The 22109-nt window shown below is 41.9% G+C and overlaps 1 protein-coding gene across 3 annotated transcripts in view; it reads left to right on the top strand.

Annotated features, from left to right (window-relative positions):
• The window catches only part of CD101 (CD101 molecule), a 37250-nt gene that overhangs the window by 4342 nt on the left and 10799 nt on the right, over nt 1-22109 (top strand). For all 3 annotated transcript variants that reach the window (XM_022583964.2, XM_089917114.1, XM_022583965.3), the window contains exons 2-8: nt 4029-4409; nt 5377-5793; nt 9816-10202; nt 13596-13976; nt 14680-15084; nt 18460-18870; nt 21697-22092. In XM_022583964.2, the coding sequence (XP_022439672.2) occupies nt 4029-4409; nt 5377-5793; nt 9816-10202; nt 13596-13976; nt 14680-15084; nt 18460-18870; nt 21697-22092 (2778 nt within the window). The remainder of the gene's footprint in view (nt 1-4028; nt 4410-5376; nt 5794-9815; nt 10203-13595; nt 13977-14679; nt 15085-18459; nt 18871-21696; nt 22093-22109) is intronic.

Below are 22109 nucleotides of genomic sequence, written 5' to 3'. Positions count from 1 at the left end.
CTCCCTGATTCTTCCTTCTGTAGGTTTTGTTCCTCACCCTATCCCCTAAAGAGAGAGATCCTCTAATAATCTCTCTTCAGCCCTCTCCTTACATTCCCGAACGCTTCCCAGTGCTTACATGTAACTGACATAATTTGCATCTACAGCCCAGAACTCTCCCTAGTTAACAGGCATTTACAGGAAGCAGTGAGGAAACAATGGACACAGCCAGGAATTCGACATGTGTAAATCCAAGTTCAGTTCTGGCTGTACCATTTACAACTTTGACATTGCTAAATATGGGAACATCTCAGAGTTCTTAAGAGGACTGGATTACAAATATTTTCAAAGGGTTGAGTAGATTTTAAAGTATAGCTAGATAGATATAGCTACAGATATAGACATATATTTAAATATTATTTCCAAATGTTTGCTGGATTTCCTTCCTGATTATTCCATGGTACTCTAATTTAGTATTTCCAAAATTAAATGCACCGTCTTCTCCTTCACCTTCGAAGGTACACAACAGTACCTTTTCCTGAAATCCTTATTCCTGTAAACAGTGCCATTACTCCCAGTCACCCTTACAAAACCTGGTATCATCTTTGATTTCCTCCTGCCTTCCATCCCTCCATCTACCCCATCTACCTCCAAGCATCTAAGACACTGAAAAACTCTATAGATCTTATCTCCACAGTGGCCCTTAAATTATAGCCACCTTCTTTCCATTTCTATTGCCTTTATCACTCCTCTTCTGGGCTACTATCATTACCTGATGTCTACTTCTAACTCCATCATCCTACACACTTCAGGTTAATTTTACTAAGACCTTTCAAATACTTTCAGTGGGTTCCCCATTGCCTAATCAATCAAGTCCAAACTTTTAAACATGATAGTCAAGCCCTTCATGCTTTGGACTCAAAATTCCTACCCACTCTTACCTCTTTCTATTAATCTTCATGTAACTCTCCCCCTAATCCAACTGATTACTCTCTATTTCCTGAACAATTCTTTTGATTACTACTTATACAGTCTTTTCATGAAATCTCCTTCACCTAAAAGGCCCTGTCTCTCCACTTAACTTGTCATAACCTTCTCCAAAGTCCATTTTTAATACTATATCTTCCATACACCTTACCTATTTCCATCCCCCAAAATGTAATGTCTCCTTCCTTCAAACTCCTCAAAGCGCTTTTATCATATTTCTTTCCAGGACAGATGACTACCACCCTACTTGACTAAACTGTAAAATCAAGAAGTCAGAGACTATCCCAAACTCATCTTCATATCTTAGTCCTTGAAGCATCAGAAACACTATAAGTGATTGAACAAATATTTATTGAATTAGTAGGCGAAGCAGTAGAAAATGAAGTGCTAGTTTTCAAAATAAAATGTTTCACATGTGGTACCATCTCTCCGAAAAGTCATAAAAAATGTTAAGTGTTGCCTAGACACCAAAAATAACATCGTGGAAACATGTCCTGACATAAACATCTTAGTGGTACCTCAGAAATCATATTTTTTAAAACATTTTTATCTTGAAATATAACATATAAGAAAAGTTAATAAAACATAAATGTGCAATTTAACTAATAAATAAAAAGTAAAAACCATGTAATCACTATGCAGGTCAAGAAATAGAACATTGCTAGGACCCTAGAAGCACCCACCCACCTTGCCACACGTCCCATCCAGACACACACACACACAATCACTTTGCTGACTTTCGTGATACCTACTTCCTAGCTTTTTTTTTAAATAGTTTTACCCGTTACGTTTGCATCACTAAACAATACAGTGTGGTTTTTTTGCCTTTCTTTAAATTTTATGGAGAGTATAGTCAAAAAGATTCTAAAGTGTTCAGCATCTTTCATTAAACACAGTGATCCACGTTTCTGCAACCAGTTGCAATTCACTCACTTTCATTTCTGTATAAGATTCCATTTTATGAATGTACCACAGTCTGCCTGTTCTACTGTTGATGGACATATGAATGGTCTCTAGCTTGGGGGCTGTAATGAACACTGCTGCTGTGGATACTTTTTCACGTGTAGCCTGGTGCAGTGCTCACGTTTCTCTAAGATGTATGTCTCTAAGACTGGCTAGCATTGCTGACAATGTTTTAAATTGCCTTTGTAGTACAATTTTTTGGTAAATAATATTTTAAAATTTTACTACTGTATGGCATGGGGAACTATATTCAATATATTGTAATAACCTATAATAGAAAAGGATCTGAAAAAGAATATATATATGTGTGTAACTGAATCACTTTGCTGTACACCAGAAACTAACACAATATTGTAAATCAACTATACTTCAATAAAAAGTCATCTGTTTTGAAAAAAATTTTTTAATTTTTTTCTCATATGGTCCACCTTCTATTCCTAAGTGCTCATTACAAAAAGAGCATAACATACATATATCACATTAACTGGGATTTATGAATAAATTAGTATATTTTAAATGATTACTGGAAATTTGTGTGATTGGTTGACTGATTGCATGTTTGTTTTCCAGTTTTGCATTGATTGTATCCATATGCAATTTTTAGTTGACTGTATCAGGTGATCTCTTACCCTTTCTCCCTATTTTTTTGCAGGTCTCCTCCTATCAGAATTGTCTTCATTCTAAAATTCCTATACTCAGCCTATACTCATGGTCTCTGTAATGTCATTTTCCCCTCTCTCACTTTTTTTTCACTCTGGTCTCCTTTACTCTTTGTCCTTGTGGATTCAAAAAATTCAGCAGATGCTCTGCTTCTTCCATGCCTACTTATGAACTCTATTCTGTTAATTCTGTAATACCAGCAATTGCTCCCTGTTGGACTCTTCTGATGTCTTTCCACTGGGCCCTAGGCCCCGAGTGAAAGATCTAGCTCACCCTGTGGCATCTCTGTCATTTGTTCTTTGTTCTTTCTGTTACACAAAATAAACTAGGCTTTAATAGTAACATAATAAATAAATACATACCTTTTAATTTCTAAAAAAGTCTTGATTTTGAAAAGGTGTATGCCAAAGGAAATGTTACCATTGAATAAGATTTTCTCCTTTAAACCTAATACTTAAGATTTGTCCCAACAGGAAACATTCCATAGTGGTCCCAACTGAAAACTTTGGGTAAGAGAACAACTGAACTAAATCTGATCCCAGATCCTGTTGGACTTGACAGTCACCTTGTATGAAGCTTTTCCATAAAGCTGTAGTGGCTCTTTAAAAAATTACAAAATGAAAAACCCTCCGCGGTATAGAAAGGAAGTGCTGCTGCTTCTTCAGATGCTAATTTTAGCTAGTCTTGCATCACACCTGGCCGAGAGCTACAGATATTTCCAACCAACCAGCAGGAAAAAGCATGGCACCAGGAGCAGTGCCATAAACTCTGCCTCTCCAGCAATCATTTCTGTGAGAAAAGCTCGATGACAGGTACCTAGGAATTGGAGGCTTGAGGAAGTATATCGAGGAATTTTCCCTTAAAATAATGTAAAAGGTGAATTATTATACATCGTATTTACTTCAGGTGCACTTAGATAAGCAGATACGTTTTATGAAAGCGGTCATGTTACATTGATGAAGCTAAACATTTTTTTTTTAAGAGACTAGAGATTACTATGGAAGTTAAACTTATAAAAGAACAATTAACTCGGGCTTCCCTGGTGGCGCAGCGGTTGAGAGTCTGCCTGCCGATGCAGGGGACACGGGTTCGTGCCCCGGTCCGGGAAGATCCCACATGCTGCGGAGCGGCTGGGCCCGTGAGCCACGGCCGCTGAGCCTGCGCGTCCGGAGCCTGTGCTCCGCAACGGGAGAGGCCACAACAGTGAGAGGCCCGCGTACCGCGGAAAAAAAAAAAAAAAAAAAAAAAGAACAATTAACTCATCAAGCCATTCCACTGCTCCTCATCCTGGAGAAGGTATTGAACATTTGAGTTGATTATAGCTAATAACCTGCGATCTCATTTTCTAGAATTGTAATACAGGGAGCTACGTAATGTGGCACATTGGGAACTGGAGCACTAATCTATTTTTATTCCCCTTTCTTTCTCCTACTTGCAAGCTAAGCTCAGCACTGCCCAGAGAGAAGTAACAGTTCAGAAAGGACCGCTGTTCAGAGCTGAAGGTTACCCCATCAGCATCGGCTGCAACGTAACTGGCCACCAGGGACCTTCTGAGCAGCATTTCCAGTGGTCTGTTTACCTGCCGACAGCCCCGACCCAAGAAATCCAGATCATTAGCACCAAGGATGCCACCTTCTCTTATGCAGTGTATGCACAGCGGGTGCAAAGTAGGGAAATCTACGTGGAGAAGGTCCAGGGTAACTCAGTCTTTTTGCACATCTCCAAGCTCCAGATGAAGGATTCCGGCGAGTATGAGTGTCACACACCCAACACTGATGGAAAATACTATGGGAGTTACAGTGCAAAGACGAATCTAATTGGTAAGCTGTGTGCCCTCCTCTTCTAGCCAGCCCCTGAGAAGCCAGATTCTCTCCATCAACACGATGCCTTGCAACGTGACATGACTTTATATTGTGCTGTTTGTTTTCGCAAAAGAGCCCACATACCCCTCTGGATATTTTGGAGTTTGTCACAAATAGGTATCTCATATTCCCTAAAGCTCTTAATCCATTTTCCCAATCGACTTTGTCATCAAGAGTTAGATAGTACGTGGTCTTCCTAGGCCTTGCCCACAGCTATTCATAGGTCGATAATAGCACAGCATTAGACAAAGCTTTGAGAGTTCTCATGTCTCTTCTCAGAGGCAGAATATTAACTTGATAGAGAGAAGAGAACATTTACCTCACTCTCTAGCACAGTGGTTAGCTCTGAGTAAATGCTCAATAAACACTCATTTTTGAATCTAAGTGTTGCTTTCACATAAACTTAGGCTGTGTGATTTCCTTTGAGGAAGGAAAGAATGGTAGGGTAGTAAGATGGTTTTCGAAACTTTGGTAAGGGCTGCATTTTGGCTCTGAATGATAAATTATAACAGATTATTTCAGAACTTTATTTTATAAAGGAGCAGGTGAAGGCCCAAGGAAGTGAAGTAACTTCCTCCAATTCATGGAGTCAAATAGGGACAAATATAGGATCAGAATATAGTCTTCTAGCTCCCAGTGCTTTTCCCATTTAAAACCTCTGTGTCTGAATAGCTAAATTGGTTACAGCCTATGCTAAAAATGTAAAATCAGGGTCAGTACAACAGTGAACCAATAGCTTTGCCGAGTTCCATAGTCTGTATGTATATAGATGCCAGTGTTCCTGTTGGCAATAGGGAAAGCATATGGCTGGTGGAAAACCAACTCAAAGTATGTACTGTACAGATGTTGGGCCAGGGCACCATCTTCATCTAGGAGGCTAGTCTGACAGGTACTCAGTCAATTACAATCATTCCTTTGCATCTAGTCATTCCAGATACCCTCTCTGCTGCCATGACTTCCCAGACTCTCAGTAAGGAGGAAGGTGAGCCATTGGAACTTACCTGTGAGTCATCCAAAGCCACAGCTCAACATACTCACCTCTCTGTCACCTGGTACCTGATGCAAGATGGAGAAAGAAGCCAAGCCAACAAGATTATTTCCCTCTCCAAAGATTTTATGTTGCTCCCTGGGCCCTTGTATACAGAGAGGTTTGCAGCTGGTGATGTGCGGCTCGACAGGCTTGGGGTCACTACCTTCAGGCTGTCCATAGGGAGGCTCCGGCCCTCAGATCAGGGCCAGCTGTTTTGTGAGGCAACTGAATGGATTCAGGATCCGGATGAAACCTGGACTTCCATCACGAAAAAGCAGACAGATCAAACAACTCTGAGGGTCCATCCAGCAGGTAATTATCTTCTCGGGAAATTCATTAACAGCTAGTAGTGGGTATTTGGATATCTTTCTTCTTTTTTTTTTTTTTTTTTGGCTGTGCCATGTGGCTTGCGGGATGGGATCTTAGTTCCCCGACCAGGGATCGAATCCGCGCTCTCGGCAGTGAAAGCGCGGAGTCCTAACCACTGGACCGCCAGGGAGTTTTCTCTTTTTGTTTTTTTCTAATCTTCTGTTGGATCAAAAATATCATTAGAGGGCTTCCCGGTGGCTCAGTGGTTGAGAGTCCGTCTGCCGATGCAGGGGACACGGGTTCGTGCCCCGGTCCAGGGAGATCCCACATGCCGCGGAGCGGCTGGGCCCGTGAGCCATGGCCGCTGAGCCTGTGCGTCCGGAGCCTGTGCTCCGCAACGGGAGAGGCCACAACAGTGAGAGGCCCACGTACCGCGAAAAAAAAAAATCATTAGAAAGTTTGAGTAAATTTTGTTTTTGTCATCTGGGAAGCATAAGTAAGAAGGACAGATTTTGGGGCTCTGTCCACGGGAGGTTTTCTATGGGATAAAATCTGTTGAATGTTAGGTAGATTCCACAGCCATGCATGGAAATAGTTTTGTTGCCATTCTTGCCAGGCTCTGTGTAAGCACTTTATCTATAATACATTATCGAATTTAGTCTTAACAACCACCCTCTGAGGCAACTAGTCAAGTCCCCATTTTTGAAACATGACCCTGAGCCTCAGCTAAATGCTCTGCCTTAGCTCGCTCTGCTAGAGCTAGCGTATGAAGACAGGTGTATCTCTCCAAGGCCCTCTCCCCAAAGACACCTGCGCCTCAGAGTAGCCTATTTCCAACGTGAAGCCTTGTCTTAGTCACTGCTCCTTCCGCCTTACCCCGTTTCCTTGGAACGGTGTCACTCTTCATGATCCATTGACACTTTCGCCAAAGCAAGCAGGAAGCCTCCATTTTGATTCCTGGTCTCTCCACGTGGGCTTTGGTCCAGTAGGAGGAGGTCTATAACCATATATATCCCTGCTAAAAGCAATGATCCAATAGTGGATCATTGAAGTTTTCTTTCTTTTGTTTTAGGAGGAGTGTTATTCTATCCTATTAAAAATTGTCCTGATGGCGTTACGTGTCCAAATTATACTCAGGGAGTCCTTTGGAGACACATCAAATGTGCTTCTTTTCCCTCTCTTTGAAAACAATTTTTAAAAATGTAAAACTCTTTATTTTAAAATTTTATTTATTTAGATCAATAAAAATTGTATACGTTTAAGGTGTGCAATATGATGTTTTGATATCTGTATGCACTGTGAAATGACTACAATCAAGTTCACTAACATACCCATCACCTCACGTGGTTGTGTTGTGTATGTGGTGAGAATTCTTAAGATCCTTCTTAGCAAATTTCAAGTAATACCACACAGTATTACTAACTGTAGTCACCATGCTGTACATTAGATCTCCAGAACTTATTCATCCTGCATAACTGAAACTTTGTACCCTTTGACCAATATCTCCCCATTGTCCCCACTCCCCCAACCCCTGGTAACCACCATTCTACTCTCCACTTCTATGTATTCATTTTGTCAATTTTTAGTTTCCACAATATTTGTCTTTCTGTGTCTGGCTTATTTCACATAGCAAAATGTCCTCCAGGTTGATCCATGTTTTTGAAAATGGCAAGATTTTCCTTTTTTTCATGGCTGAATAATATTCCATTGTGTATATATACCACATTTTCTTCATACATTTATCCCTTGGTGGACACTTAGGTTGTTTTCATATCTTGGGTATTATGAATAATGAACATAGGGGTACAGATATCTCTTTGAGATACTGATTTCATTTCCTTTGGCTATGTACCTGGAAGTAGGATTGCTGGGTTATATGGTAGTTCTACTTTTAGTTTTTGAGGAACCTCCATACTGTTTTCTATCATGGCCATACCAATTGACATTCCTTGTACACTAACAGTGTACAAGGTTTCCTTTTTCTTGTCCATCCTCACCAACACTTGCTATCTTTTGTCTTTTTGATAATTGCCATCCTAATAGATGTGAGGTGATATCTTGTGGCTTCAATTTGCATTTCCCTGATGATTAGTGATGAGCATCTTTTTCCATATTTTTGGTCACTTGTATGTCTTCCTTTGAGAAATGTCCCTTCAGATCCTTTGCTCGTCTTTATATTAAGTTATTTGGGTTTTTTTTTGTTTGTGTGTTTGCTATTAATTTGTATGAGTTTCTTATCCATTTTGGCTAGTAACCCTTTTTCAAATACATGGTGTGCAAATATTTTCTCCCATTTTGTAGATCGTCTCTTCACTCTGTTGATTGTTTCTTTTGTGTGCAGGATCTTTTTAGTTTGATGCAATCCCACAATCTATTTTTACTTTTGTTGCCTGTGCTTGTGGGGTCATATCCAGAAAATCATTGCCCAAAATAATGTCAAGAATGTTTTCCTTCTATTTTCTTTTCTTTTTCTTTTTTTTTTTTTTTGGCTGTGCCATGTGGCATGTGGGATCTTAGTTCCCTGACCAGAGACTGAACCTGTGCCCCCTGCAGTGGAAGTGCAGAGTCTTAACCACTGGACTGCCAGGGAATTCCCCCTTCTGTTTTCTTCTAGTAGTTTTTCAGTTTCAGGTCTTATGTTTAAATCTTTGATCCATTTTGAGTTTATTTTTTTAATATGGCACGAGATAGGCGTCCAACTTAATTCTTCTGCATGTGGATATCCAGTTTATTCAACACGACTTATTTGAAGAGACTATCTTTTCCCTGTTGTGTATTCTTGGCACCCTTATTGGAGATTAATTGACATAGATTCATGGATTTATTTTTGGGTTCTCTTTTCTGTTTCATTGGTCTATATGTCTTTATACCAGTACCATACTGTTTTGATTACTGTAGCTTTGTAATGTATTTTGAAATCAGGCAATGTAATACCTACAGCTCTTGCTCAAAATTCTTTGGCTATTCAGGGTCTTTTGTGGTTCCATATGAATTTTAGAATTCTTTTTGTCTATTTTAAAATGCCATTAGAATTTTGATAGGGATTGCAATGAATCTATAGATTGCTTCGGGTGGTATGGACATTTTAACAATATTAATTCTTCCGACCCATGAACGTGGGATATCTTTCCATTTATTTGTTTCATCTTCAGTTAGTTTCATCAGTGTTCTATAGTTTTCATTGTACATGTCTTTCACCTCCTTGGTTAAATTTATCCCTAAGTATTTTCTTCCTTTTGATGCTATTGTAAATGGGATTGTTTTCTTAATTTCTTTTTTGGATAGTTCACTGTTAGGGTATAGAGATGCAACTGATTTTTTTTTTTTTGTATGTTGATTTTGTATCCTGCAATTTTACTGAAATTCTTTATTAGTTTTAACATCTTTTGGTGGAGATTTTTTTGGTTTCTATATGTAAGATCATGTCATCTGCCAACAGTGACAGTTTTACTTCCTTTTTTCCAATTTGGATGCCTTTAATTTCTTTTTCTGTCTAACTGCTCTGGCTAGGACTTCCAATACTATGTTGAATAGAAGTGGTGAGAGTGGTCATCCTTGTCTTATTCTTGATCTTAGAGGAAAAGCTTTCAGCTTTTCACTGTTAAGTGTGATGTTAGCTGTGGACTTGCCATATATCACATATGCTTTTAACTTCGGAAAATTCCACTGGATATGCTCAGCCAAAAATGAGAGCAAGAAATCACAATTTATATCGATTCAACATAGTATAAAATATTTTATTTAAAAAGATACATTACTGTGTACTTTACACATTATGGATACATCTTGCTTAATAGGATTGCATTCAGAAAATCATGTATGTTGTTCTTTCTAGGTGATTTAAAGAGTAGTCAAGGGCATTTTTTAATTCTAGGCATTTCTTTGGCTTACCTTCTCCTCAGAACTGATCTCCCACATGAAATTCAATCCCTGTACTATCCTAACAGGAGGTAGCATCTCTCTCTGGTATTGAAAGGATAGATGCAGTGGCCTCTCTATATATCTGCCTTGCTTTTGTTTCCTAGTGAGAGATTTTCAAGTCAACATCATGGCTGAGAGCACGGTTCCTGAAGGAAAACCCTTAGAACTGGTTTGCCTGGTCATGGGCGGTGGCCGGGACCCACAGCTTCATGGCACTTGGTTCTTCAATGATATTGAAATGGCCCATATTGATGCTGGTGGAGTTCTGGGTCTGAAGAAAGACTATCAAGAAAGAGCAAGTCAAGGACAGCTCCAGGTTTCAAAGTTAAACTCCAAGTCTTTCTCTCTCAAGATCTTCTCTGTGGGGCCAAAGGATGAAGGTGCCTACAGATGTGCTGTGGCAGAGGTGACAAGAGCTCAGATGGGCTCCTGGCAGGTGCTCCAGAAAAAACAGTCACCAGACAGCTACGTGCACCTGAGGAAGCCAGCAGGTATGTGAAGTCGGGGCCAGGCACGATTGGGCTGCTTTTAGATGCCCTCCTTTGTGAGTACAGGATGCCTTCATGGACACGGGGGAGGTCTTCTGAAGTCAGGTGTCAATCAGATCACTTTGAGGTGGAGTGGAGTACTGCAAAGGAAAGCACCCAAACCAGCTGAAGACCTGAGTCCTATTCCTGAGCCATTAAATGGGCCATGATCATGAACACACTATATACTTCACCTCTAAATCTCAGCTTCTTCAACTGTAAGATAATGACATCTAATTTGACTGTCCTCAAGTACCTTCTTGCATCTTAGATTCTATTTGCTGTTATTTCTAATTTTTGTCCATTGGGTGTTCTTTCAGCAGAGAGCACCTGTATTAATGAAGCCCTCTGTCTCCTTGTTCCGTGTGTGTGTGTGTGTGTGTGTGTGTGTGTGTGTGTGTGTGGAGTAGATTAAGAGGAAAGAGCTTACACTTGCCCCCTTCCTGGGAAATAAACACCCACGTTACCCCTTCTACTCCTGCGACATCTTTCATCAATTCTCTATTATCTTAAACTGATACTAAGTCTTAATTCTGCACCAAAGCATGACTCAGAGTAAGAAAAGAAGAAGTAAATGACAGCGGGCAGACTCTATTGCCTGCATGTTGCTATGATGTCGTGAGATGCCTATCCAAATGGGTCTGAGTATCTGGAAGGCCACTCAGGTCTTGTTTAGTTTCTGAAGGCTGGGCGACCTTAAACGTGTTTGAATTATCAGTGCTTTTTGTGTGGAGAGAAAACTGATAAATCTGCAAGTAATATTAGGATCCTCTGGGCTGGGTATTAAATTCAAAGTCTAGAAAAATGAATTGCCCCAAATTTTTGGTTTTGCAAAAACCAAAATCAAAAACAAAAACAAACTAAAAATGAAGATATCCTTGTTGTACTTGCTCACTGGAGGCCTCTCCAAAGATAGAAGCATTCCCCTTCCATCCTCTTCTCCGTCACCCCATTTGCTGGGAGTGAAGACGCACAGCTTTGGCCTAGAGTGGCGAGCCAGGAAGTGTGTTGGTGGTAATTTTGACACTAAACATTTGTTCTGACTTGCTAGGATTCAGAAAAAAACTACGTAGGCGTGTTTACATATTTACACAGAGCTAAATCTCAACTTCGTGTATCTGTCCCTGCTGGAGCAGATCTGTAAATCTTTCATAAACTCAGGACATAGGAATTTGTGCTAAAGAGACCTAAAGGTGTGCTTCATGGCACACAGATCACGAGCCTATCAAGTAGTTGGTCTTCCCAAGCTAAAAATAATCCTTTGTGCAGGCTGGAGTCCAGCCTGTTTCTTTTTACGTAGAATAAAAAAAGGTTATTAACAGATTTAGTAAAGATCCTGTTGAGCATTTGGTTTTGAAACTCAAACCACTACTTCAAGTATGAGCAGAGTTTTATCACTCCGTGAATGTTTTAAACAGAAGAGGGTACTCCCTACTGCTATGCATGTATACCTTACGCATGCGTGGTGAGTGTGTTACTTCTTACCGAGGGGCAGTAACGACCACAGTAAACTAAGGAAACCACAGTTAAAAAAACAAAACAAAACAAAACTGAAGCTGGTTGAAACTAATCATAATGGTTATATTTGAGTAGTGAGATTATGAGTAATAATTTCCCCTCTAATTTCTAAACTTTAGTTATGAGTCTTTTTTTTTTTTTTTTTTTTTTTTTGCGGTACGTGGGCCTCTCACTGTTGTGGCCTCTCCCGTTGCAGAGCGCAAGCTCAGCGGCCATGGCTCACGGGCCCAGCCGCTCCGTGGCATATGGGATCTTCCCGGACCGGGACACAAACCTGTGTCCCCTGCATCGGCAGACAGACTCTCAGCCACTGCTCCACCAGGGAAGCCCAAGAGTCTATTTTTAACTTGAAAAAAAAATTAAGTATAATTATGCCTCTAATACCCAAAATTTGGAAGCAAGTTATATATATGTAATAGATAGATAAATAGATATAGATATATTAACCTATTTGTGGACATTAGCCTTCATTCTGCCTTTGTAACATATACATTTATATGTAAAGTGCTTAAAGACTGAACTCCTACCTCAGCAGAGAAGATCAATTTGCAAATTCATTTAGATCCTATTTAAATTTCTAATGCCAGTTCTATTTTGTTTTCCTGGGAATTCCCTGGCGGTCCGGTGGTTAGGACTCCATGCTCTCACTGCCGAGGGCCTGGGTTTGATCCCTGGTCGGGGAACTAAGATCCCACAAGGCCAGAAAAAATAAATTTAAAAAAAAATCTATTTTGTTTTCCTTTTCTGGCTTTGAACTCCTCTGCTTTCACAAAGTGCCTATCATTACACACTAACGCTAATAGCTCACCTTTGCTGGGTACTTCTTCTTGCCAGCCGGGGTAAGCCCTTTGCATGTGCCATTCACTTAGTCCTCTCACAATGCATAAGGGAGGTGTTATTATTACCCCCATATTTACAGGAAAGGAAATTGAGGCATAGAGAGGTCCACTATGTTGCCCAGGATAATTCTGACTCCAGTGACCTTGACCTGAAGCATGAGGCCGGGCTGCCTAGGATGCATGAGCTTGAGGGACCTTTACATTGCCCACAAAGCACCCAGGACAAGGCCTTGCACAGGAAGTATCTGTTGAAGGAATGTCTGCATTTCTACACATCTTGAATTTCCCATCTGGAAGCCAGATTTACATTTATTGTTTTACACTATAGTTCAGATATAGGAAGGATCTCGCTTCAACAATATATATGAATGAATATATGATTTGAAAAAGAGAAATGTATATGTATGGGTAAATATATATATTTAAAAAAATACTTGGGGGGAAATGTATATATATATTTATTGTATATATATATTTATATATACATACATTTTCCCCCAAGTAATTGTTTTTTAATGGCAGTATTTTGAACAGAAATATAATTAACAATACTCCTTCACTGTTCAGAATACATGCTAATTAGGGGAAGGTAAGTAAGAAGAGGAAGGTCATTTTGAACTGTGAAAGTCTGAATTCTAAAAAACTAAACATTTAAATAAACACAGCTTCATTACTTTCAGCCTCATACACCAACTGTAATTAATTTAACAAAATATTACCAGATGTTTTCCCAACTAGATGTTCCTAAGGAACAAATCACTGAAAATTAGGGCAAATTATAAATTGTTTAAGTGTAAATAAGTTCTCCTGGTATTCTTTCTGCTGTTTCTACTATGTAAGTGTTGATGAAATCTTTTTTTCTGGGGGTGGTGCAGGAGTGAACAACCTGATCGGATTTGTCACACAGTTGTCAAGTCCTAATTAATGAGATTTCACCGTTTTTTAGAAAAAATTTCATTTACTTGAAATAATTTTTTCTTTTAAAATCTGTAATCCACAGCAAGATATGTGGTCGTGTCTACCAAGAACAGGCAGCAAGCAGTGTGGGAAGGAGAGGCGTTAACCCTTCTCTGCAAGGTAGGTGGAGCTAAAAGTCTCCTGTCCGTGACCTGGTGGCACATCCCACAAGACCAGACACAGCCGGAGTTTGTGGCTGGAATGGGGCAGGATGGCACCATGCAGCTGGGTGCCTTCTACGGGGAACTCAATAACCACAGCAACACAAGGCTGGAGAAGATGGACTGGGCCACCTTCCAGCTGGAGATCACCTCCACCACCATCACAGACAGCGGCACGTATGAGTGCAGGGTGTCTGAGATGACCCAGAACAAGGACAGAGATCAGAGCTGGGCTCAGATGTCAGTCACTGTAAAACCTCTGGGTAAGTGTCAGGGAAATCCTTTTCTGAACTTACGCATCTTCAGTATCTTCCTTCTGCAGTGGAATGCTGTGGAATTCGATTGTGTGTCACCCTGAATCCCCTAGTTACGGTACGTGTACCCCAGGACACAGAGCAGAGTCTCTGGCTACCATGTCTGTCAACTGATCTCTGAAGTTTACTCATCTTTAGAGAGATCATCGTTAGAGCGCAACTTGTAAGTTGTTATTCAAGGCTAAAAACGAAATCGTATGAATTGGAATAGACTTAGAAAAGAGATATGCCAAGTGGAGCGGAGCCTCATGCATTTCAGGCTTCTGACAGCTGCAGCCCTGGGATTGCAGAGTCTCTTGGAGCACGTGCAAAAGAGTGATGGTGCACCCAGGAGTGGGGGTGAGGGAAGGAGGCCAGCCAGTGGGGCCGGGGAGCACCCCACCCACCCAGCAGCAGCTGTGTAAGGAGCAGACTGGAGAAACACCGCCTGTTTGCTGTCTCTGCTGGGAACACTCTTTAGAAGAGGGTCAACTTTAGAAAATTGAAGTCAGACTTCAGGACAGACTGTACTGTGAGTCAGCTTCTACCCCCACGTATTTGATACTCCCCGTGTGTGAACACATAGCTCAATGTGAGGCGGCAATGACTAGGACAACTTGCACCTCGATTTGCTGAATGTATTAGAAATTGTGTTTCACGTTTCTGCCCACAGAGTCAAGTTTACAAGTTAGTCTGATGAGCCGTCAGCCACAAGTGAAATTAACCAACACCTTTGACCTGTCCTGCATAGTGAGGGTTGGCTACTCTGACCTCAAGGTTCCACTCACCGTGACATGGCAGTTCCAGGCAGCTAGATCTCGAGCCTTTGATCTGCTTCTTCGAATCACCCATAATGGCACTATTGAATGGGGGAACTTCCTACCCCAGTTCCAAAAGAAGACGAAGGTTTCACAGTCTTTATTTCGTTCTCAACTCCTAATCCATGATGCCACCGAGGAAGAAGCAGGAGTTTATCAGTGTAATGTAGAAGTTTATGACAGAAGTTCCCTACACACAAACGGCCCCGTGAGGGCTTCTGCCATCTCTCACCCATTGAGGATCACTGTCACTTTACCAGGTAAACACTACTTGAAATTAATCCTGCTTTTTTTTTAAACATTCCTCCCATTTAGGGTAAGTTATAGAATTAAAGCATAGAATACCTTTTCCCCAAGTTTGTATTATAAGTAAGCACCATATGTAAGTGATATACAGGAAGGGAGGGGGAGGGATAAATTAGGAGTTTGGTATTAACAGATACTCACCAGTATATATAAAATAGATAAACAATAAGGACCTACTGTATAGCAGAGGGAACTATATTCAATATCTTATAATAACCTATAATGGAAAAGAACCTGAATAAAAATATATATGTGTATAACTGAATCACTTTGCTGTATACCTGAAACATTGTAAATCAACTATACTTCAATTTAAAAAAGGAACCAGAAACAAAAACAAACACACACACACACACAGAGGGATATCCAGGTTAACATTAAGTTAATATGCACAAAATGGCCATACTGGTTTTTGTTTTTGTTTTTCTTTGGCTGTGTTGAGTCTTTGTGCCTGAAGGCGGGCTTTCAATAGTTGAGTTGAGCTAGGGCTACTCTTCATTGCGGTGCGCAGGCTCCTCATTGCGGTGGCTTCTCTTGTTGCGGAGCACAGGCTCTAGGCGCGCGGGCTTCAGTAGTTGTGGCATGCGGGCTCAGTAGTTGTGGCACACGGGCTTAGTTGCTCTGCGGCATGTGGGATCTTCCCAGACTAGGGCTCCAACCTATGTCCCCTGCATTGGCAGGTGGATTCTTAACCACTGCGCCACCAGAGAAGTCCCGCCATACTGGTTTTTAAAACATTGAAATACTTCCACATTGACGAATTCTAACTGTTGCCCCTGCCCCATTTCCCATAAGTCCCCACTACTCAGCAACTAAAGGGAACCACGTGGCACAGCAGGGGACATCTAGGACCAGATCCAGTGGTGAGGAATTCTTTCGGATTGGTCGGTACCCATGCCTGATCAGTCATTAAATGTTTAGAATGTGTCCCCTGGTTGTATGGATAATGTAAATCCCATTAAATACATTTATCCATTCATTTTGATGTGTTAATATACAAGAGTTAGAGTATTTGTGATTACAGTCAAAATAATTTACCTTGTCAGTTGGTAATAGAGGAGAGAGATTAAAAGTAAGACACAACTTGGCAAATTCTGCTGTGCTGGTATCTTTCATGACTTCCATTCTCTTAGGGCAAAGTGTTCAAGAGGCTTTGACGTCATTTAGACCTGACAAGCACTGGATAGAAGCATCACTTTAGACAAGGCACTTCAATCTGTCCAAGCCCAGTGACCCCCATATGTAAATTGCTGACGTGCAATTTAAAGATGGCGACACATTCCTAGTACAGCGCCTGACACACCAAGCAGATGTTCAAACGTGGTAGCAGTCATTACCTCAGCTACTGAGCTATATTTTTGGTAATAGTAGTGATCTCCTTGTTGATTAACTCATGCCTTAATTTACTTGTCCTTTCTGATGTATTTCAAATTGTTGGTTTAATCCTTTCTTCTTAAAACTTCTCTTTTCTTGACCTTATGACACAAGATTTTCTTGGTTTCCTTCCTAACACGCCGACTGCCCCTTCTCATTCTCTTTTGCAGAATCCTCCTCCTTCACTGACTCATCCCTTTGGGTTTCATCCTCAACTTCCTCTCTTCTCATTCTGTACACTGTCCCAAAGTGGGCTTATCCCTACCCAGGGATTCAGGCTATATACTGACAAATCCCAAATTCATTATCTTGAAATACTTCTCTTCTGATCTCCAGACTCATCAATGCAATTGCCTCTAAGACATGTCTACACTCAATATGTCAAAACATAAATACACCATTATTATCCCTCCAAAGCTACTCCTCTGACGTTGTTCTCCATGTTCCCACCATCCATCGGTGATCCAAGCAAGAAACCTGAGTCATCCACTACTCCTCCACGTCTACCTCATGTCCAAACTCCCATTACATGGCAAGGTCCTTTACAATCTGATACATTTATGTCTTTCCTGCATCATCTCTTCCCACTTTCCATCTTGAATTTGAGCTCCAGCCACACTGAACTACTGGCAGTTCCTCACATACTCTATGCTCTCTCTCATTTTTAGTCTTCGTTCAAGTTGCTTCTTTTGCATGGAATTCCTTAACCCCTTCTCCATCAGATTAATTCCTATTAACCCTTAAGACGTAGCTTAGAGATATCTCCTCCAGGAAGCCTCCCCTCACTCCCATATTTGGGTTAGACAGTCCTGCTGTGTGCTCTGACAGCCACTTCTGCGTACCTCTGTCCCCCCTGGGTGACACAATCCTATAATCTCTAAGCCTCTGTCCTGTACTAGTCTCTTCCTCTAAGCAGAGACTGAGGGGAGGGATCTACAGAGCCTGGAATAGTCTGGCACATAATATAGTACATGCTTAATAAATGTTTGTTGAAGGAAGAGTAAAGGGACCTACTGGGAGCATCAATAAGCAGCCACAAAAGTAGAACTGGTGACGTCAGCAAGAAGATAAGCATAAGATTTGGAAGCCAGGCTTTACCGTTCATCTTTCTGACAAAGCAGGAAAGCTTTGGGTTAAAGGATAGTTGACTCCATATCCGTACAATGTTCCCACAGTCGAGTGGCTGCAAAGAAACGCACAGTTGTAATAGCCCACGTACAACTTCCTCTTGTTTACCCATGTTTGCCGGCAGATACAATTAGACTTAGGCAAACTGTGGATCTAGGAGTATCTGCATAGTGAACACACAGACAGAGCATTAATAGGGCCACCTCTCAATTTGATTTATGAAATGCTATAGAAGAGAAGATGTCGGTGCCAAAATATTGAAGCAGTTTCTTTTCTTTTCTTTTATACTGGAGTATAGTTGATAAACAATGTTGTGTCAGTTTCAGGTGTACAGCAAAGTGATTCAGTTATACATATACATGTACGTGTCTATTCTTTTCCCATTTGGGTTATTACAGAATGTTGAGCAGAGTTCCCTGTGCTATACAGTAGGTCCTTGTTGGTTATCTAATACTGAAGCATTTTCATGTGGAAGAGATTGGCTTTTCTGCATAACACTTCCTCCCTGCCCCACACTCCCTATCCCACTCCTCCGGGGCAGGGGTAGAATTAGGACCAGTGGATGGAAGTTATGGAGAAGTCAAATTCAACTTGATATCAGAAAGAGTTCTCTAGTGGCAGCATGTCCAAAGGTGGAATGGGTGCTTTGTCAGTTAGTGAGTTGTTCAGAGGCTGAATGAGCAGTTAGTGGGGCTGCTAAAGAGGGAATTCGCACATTTGATGGGTGTAGGAGGTATGGCCCTAGTTGACCTCCAATGTCCCTTCTACTTTAAAGTTCTATTTTCTAGCAAAGTAACAAAAGTAATGGTACCATTCTTTTAATTTAGAGAGCAAGCTGAAAGTGAATTCAAGTAGTCAAGTCCAAGAGATCGCCATCAACTCCAACACAGACATAGAGTGTAACATCCTGTGCCCATCCACTGGAAACCTTCGGTTGGCTGTTACTTGGTACTTCTCTGCCACGTCCACTAATGCACCCTGGCTGAGGATCCTGGAAATGGACCGAACCCACGTAGTAAAATACGGGGATGAGTTTCAGACCGCACGGAGGAAACAAAAATTCCACGCCGAGAAAGTTTCCCAAGACTTGTTTCAGCTACACATTCTGAACGTGGAAGACAGCGATCAGGGCAAATATCGCTGTGCTGTGGAGGAATGGCTCTGGTCTACAAATGGCACTTGGCACAAGCTTGGAGAAAAGACGTCAGGTCTAACAGAATTGAAACTCAGGCCCACAGGTAAACCTTGCAAGTATATTCTCACTCATCTTTCTGTAGAATTGCCGTCTTCTCTTGGGCAGCTGTTCTATGGAGTGATTAGATGAAGGTAAAAATATGACCTACAGTCATAGGAATAGTGCCCACCTGCACAATGACTGCAGGACTGGATAGCCCACCAGAGCAGGCGGGGGTCCCTTTGAGTCAAGCTGAGATTTGGAGAAGCTTAGATGGGAGCAAGATCCCTTTGATTGGTTTGCTTCTCAGCCTGACAGGCTGGTCTATGCAGTGACCCAGGGTATCGTGTCTCCAGCTCTCTGTAAAACAAGCTGTGTCACTCCAGTGGGGCTCTACTGTAATTTGGCAGAAAGAGAGTAATACAAAGCATATTTCTCCCACTGTGAACAGAAGCTGTCCAACTCTATAGGGATGTATGGAGAGACTGCTGTTCAACATTTGGCTGCCTAAACATAAGGCAAATAGAAGTAGTCAACTGCTGGAATGGCTTACTGAGGGCATCTCCTCCTCCTCAGGAGATCTTTAAAAATGGAATAGAGGGCTTCCCTGATGGCGCAGTGGTTGAGAGTCCGCCTGCCGATGCAGGGGACACGGGTTCGTGCCCCGGTCCGGGAAGATCCCACATGCCGCGGAGCGGCTGGGCCCGTGAGCCATGGCCGCTGAGCCTGCGCGTCCGGAGCCTGTGCTCCGCAACGGGAGAGGCCACAACAGTGAGAGGCCCCTGTACCACCAAAAAAAAAAAGAAATAGAAGTTCCATTCATTTGCATTAGTCTAAGAGTGCCGTGGTCTAAATGTGGGCAGGGTTGATTAGATCTGTCAGCATTTGTTAGGTCACCTCCAATGTTGATTAAAATTAAATGAACCTCACAGCTAAGGTTTGGGAGCTGGCCGAGATCCAAAAGCACAATGCAAATAAGTTAATCTAGTTTGGCACTGAAAATTCTATTTTCAATGTAACATCAAAAAATAAGATTATAATGAACATTGCTATGTGTTAGGCAATTAGGAATCCAAAGATAAATAAGGCAGAGCCTTAAGGAGCTCACAGTCGGCTGCGAGCAGCAGGGGCAAAGCAGCAGCTGAGCGCGGGGGTCTCTTTCTGCCGCTCTGGCCGCCCTTCTCCATGCCCTTCCTCTCCCTGCTCAATGCAGGTGTTCATCAGGGACACCTGAGCCCATTTTTCTTCTTACTCTCTGTGCCCTTCAAAACCTCTTAAATACCACCTTGGTGGTAACAACTACCACCTTCAATGAAACAGCTCTAAGATTTTATGCTTAGCCCCCATCTCCTGAGCTCCAGGCCTTTCTACCCATCTGCTTGTTGCACATTTCTTCTTGGCTGACCCAGAGAGCCTCACACTCAGCATATCCCAAATCATCCTTATGTCCCAAATCATCATGATGGCGTTTATCATCTTGGCCACCCCACAAGGCTTATGGCCGCTCCATTCTCCATCTGGGTGGCTGGCATCCCTTTCTCCCAGTTGTCCAAGCTGAATCTTGACAGTGTGTGCCCACCCCTTTATGAAGTGCGCACCATTTCTTAGCTCAAGCCAGCGCTTCCCATTCAGAAACGTGGGACCAGTGCTGTTCAATCTTTTAGTCTACCAAGAAATGCCTAAAATCTTTTTTTGGTGACGTCACTCATTTTGGAATGTCCATAATGAATTCAAATTCTTTTAAAATACTGAAGATGTCAAATAAAACATATTTGTGGGCTGTGTGTGGCTGGCTGGGAGTAGCTAGCTGTGTACCCTGGTGTAGGAAGTAAGTTAAGGAAGAGGCCCCAGGGAAAGATACTGAGAAGGATTCGTAAGAATTGTAGGAGGGATGCTTTCTCTGAAATCAAAAGAGGAGAGGATATCAGAAGAAAATGGATTTCAGTGACAGAAACTGCAGAGAGGACAAAAAAGACTGGAAGGTCTCTTGAGCTGGGAAATCGGGCCTTTTCTGGGGACCCTGGCCAGAGCATAGTGATGAGATTGGAAAGCTGATGGCAATGAAGTAGGGAGTAACTTGAGGTGAGGAAGCAGAGGCAGTACCATGTAAACTAATATTTCACATGCTTCTCTATAAAGGGAAAGAGAGAGTAAAGATGGTAGCTAAAAAAGAATGTAGAATCAGACAAAGATGTTCTTTTAAAGATAGATCAATAAATATGTTTGTAGTAGAGTTGAAAATTTAGTGCATACTATAATTTATTTTGTGTGTGATTACTCTAGCCTTCCAAGCCCTCACCTGTGAGTTAAAAGGGGAACATTTTTAAAAAGTAAATGTCAAAATCTGTTTAAAACTTAGTCTAATCCAATAATGTAAATAGTCTCCTTGAGTGATATTCTAACACACGTATGAAAAATGCTCAGTCTCTTGGGTAACCTCCTCTTTCCCTGCGTCTAATACCTGAGGTGATATCCGGTGTATGGGAGGAGGGTAATTCGCAAAAACAAAAAGGGGCAGGGATGGAACGTGGGACTTGAGGGGCGGGCTGGAAGTTTCGAAGGGCCTTTCTGGGAAGCAGAAGGGAGAGCTGAGCCGGGAGAAGTAAAAGCAGCAGGGCAGAACATCCGGCAAAGCTGGGTGGTTTTCAGTGTCAGGTCCAGCAGGCAAGAGGCAGACTGATGAAGGGAAGTGGCTGGTTTGATTCATAGCAGAGAAAGTTCTGGCAAATATGGAAGAAGGATAAGGGTCAAGGAAAAGTGTTAAAGATGAAGGACCTGATATCTAAAAATTATAAGATGGCATCCCTTCAATGAGAAGTAGACTTTTCAGAGGAGGTATCCAATCTAAGATCTGGGTTCTTCTCGAACTTACCGCCATTTTATTTCCTAGGAAGTAAGGTACGCATCTCCAAAGTGTCCGGGACAAAAAATGCCTCCGAGCACAGCGAGGTGGCCATCCGCTGCAGCCTGGAGAGTGCGGGCAGCCCAGCCTCCCTGTTCTCTGTGATGTGGTACTGGAACGGAGAAAATTCTGGAAGTAAAATGCTGGTGCACCTGCAGCATGACGGCTTGCTGGAGTATGGCGAAGAGGGGCTCAGGAGGCGCCTGCACTGTTACCGTTCATCCCCTGCAGACTTTGTCCTGATGATGCATCGAGTGGAGATGGAGGATACTGGAATGTACTGGTGCAGGGTGGCAGAGTGGCAGCTACACGGTAACCCAAGCAAGTGGGTCAGCCAAGCATCAGACGAGTCACAGCATGTGGTGCTCACGGTGCTGCCTTCAGGTAACTAGCGGTTCATC

Source organism: Delphinapterus leucas, chromosome 1 (assembly GCF_059928025.1).
Source record: "Delphinapterus leucas isolate spDelLeu-1000000601 "Yukka" chromosome 1, BTC_Dleu_Yukka2, whole genome shotgun sequence".
In the NCBI taxonomy this organism is placed as follows: domain Eukaryota; kingdom Metazoa; phylum Chordata; class Mammalia; order Artiodactyla; family Monodontidae; genus Delphinapterus; species Delphinapterus leucas.
The sequence above is the reverse complement of the archived record's forward strand: the minus strand, read 5'-3'. Positions and strand labels throughout refer to the sequence as shown.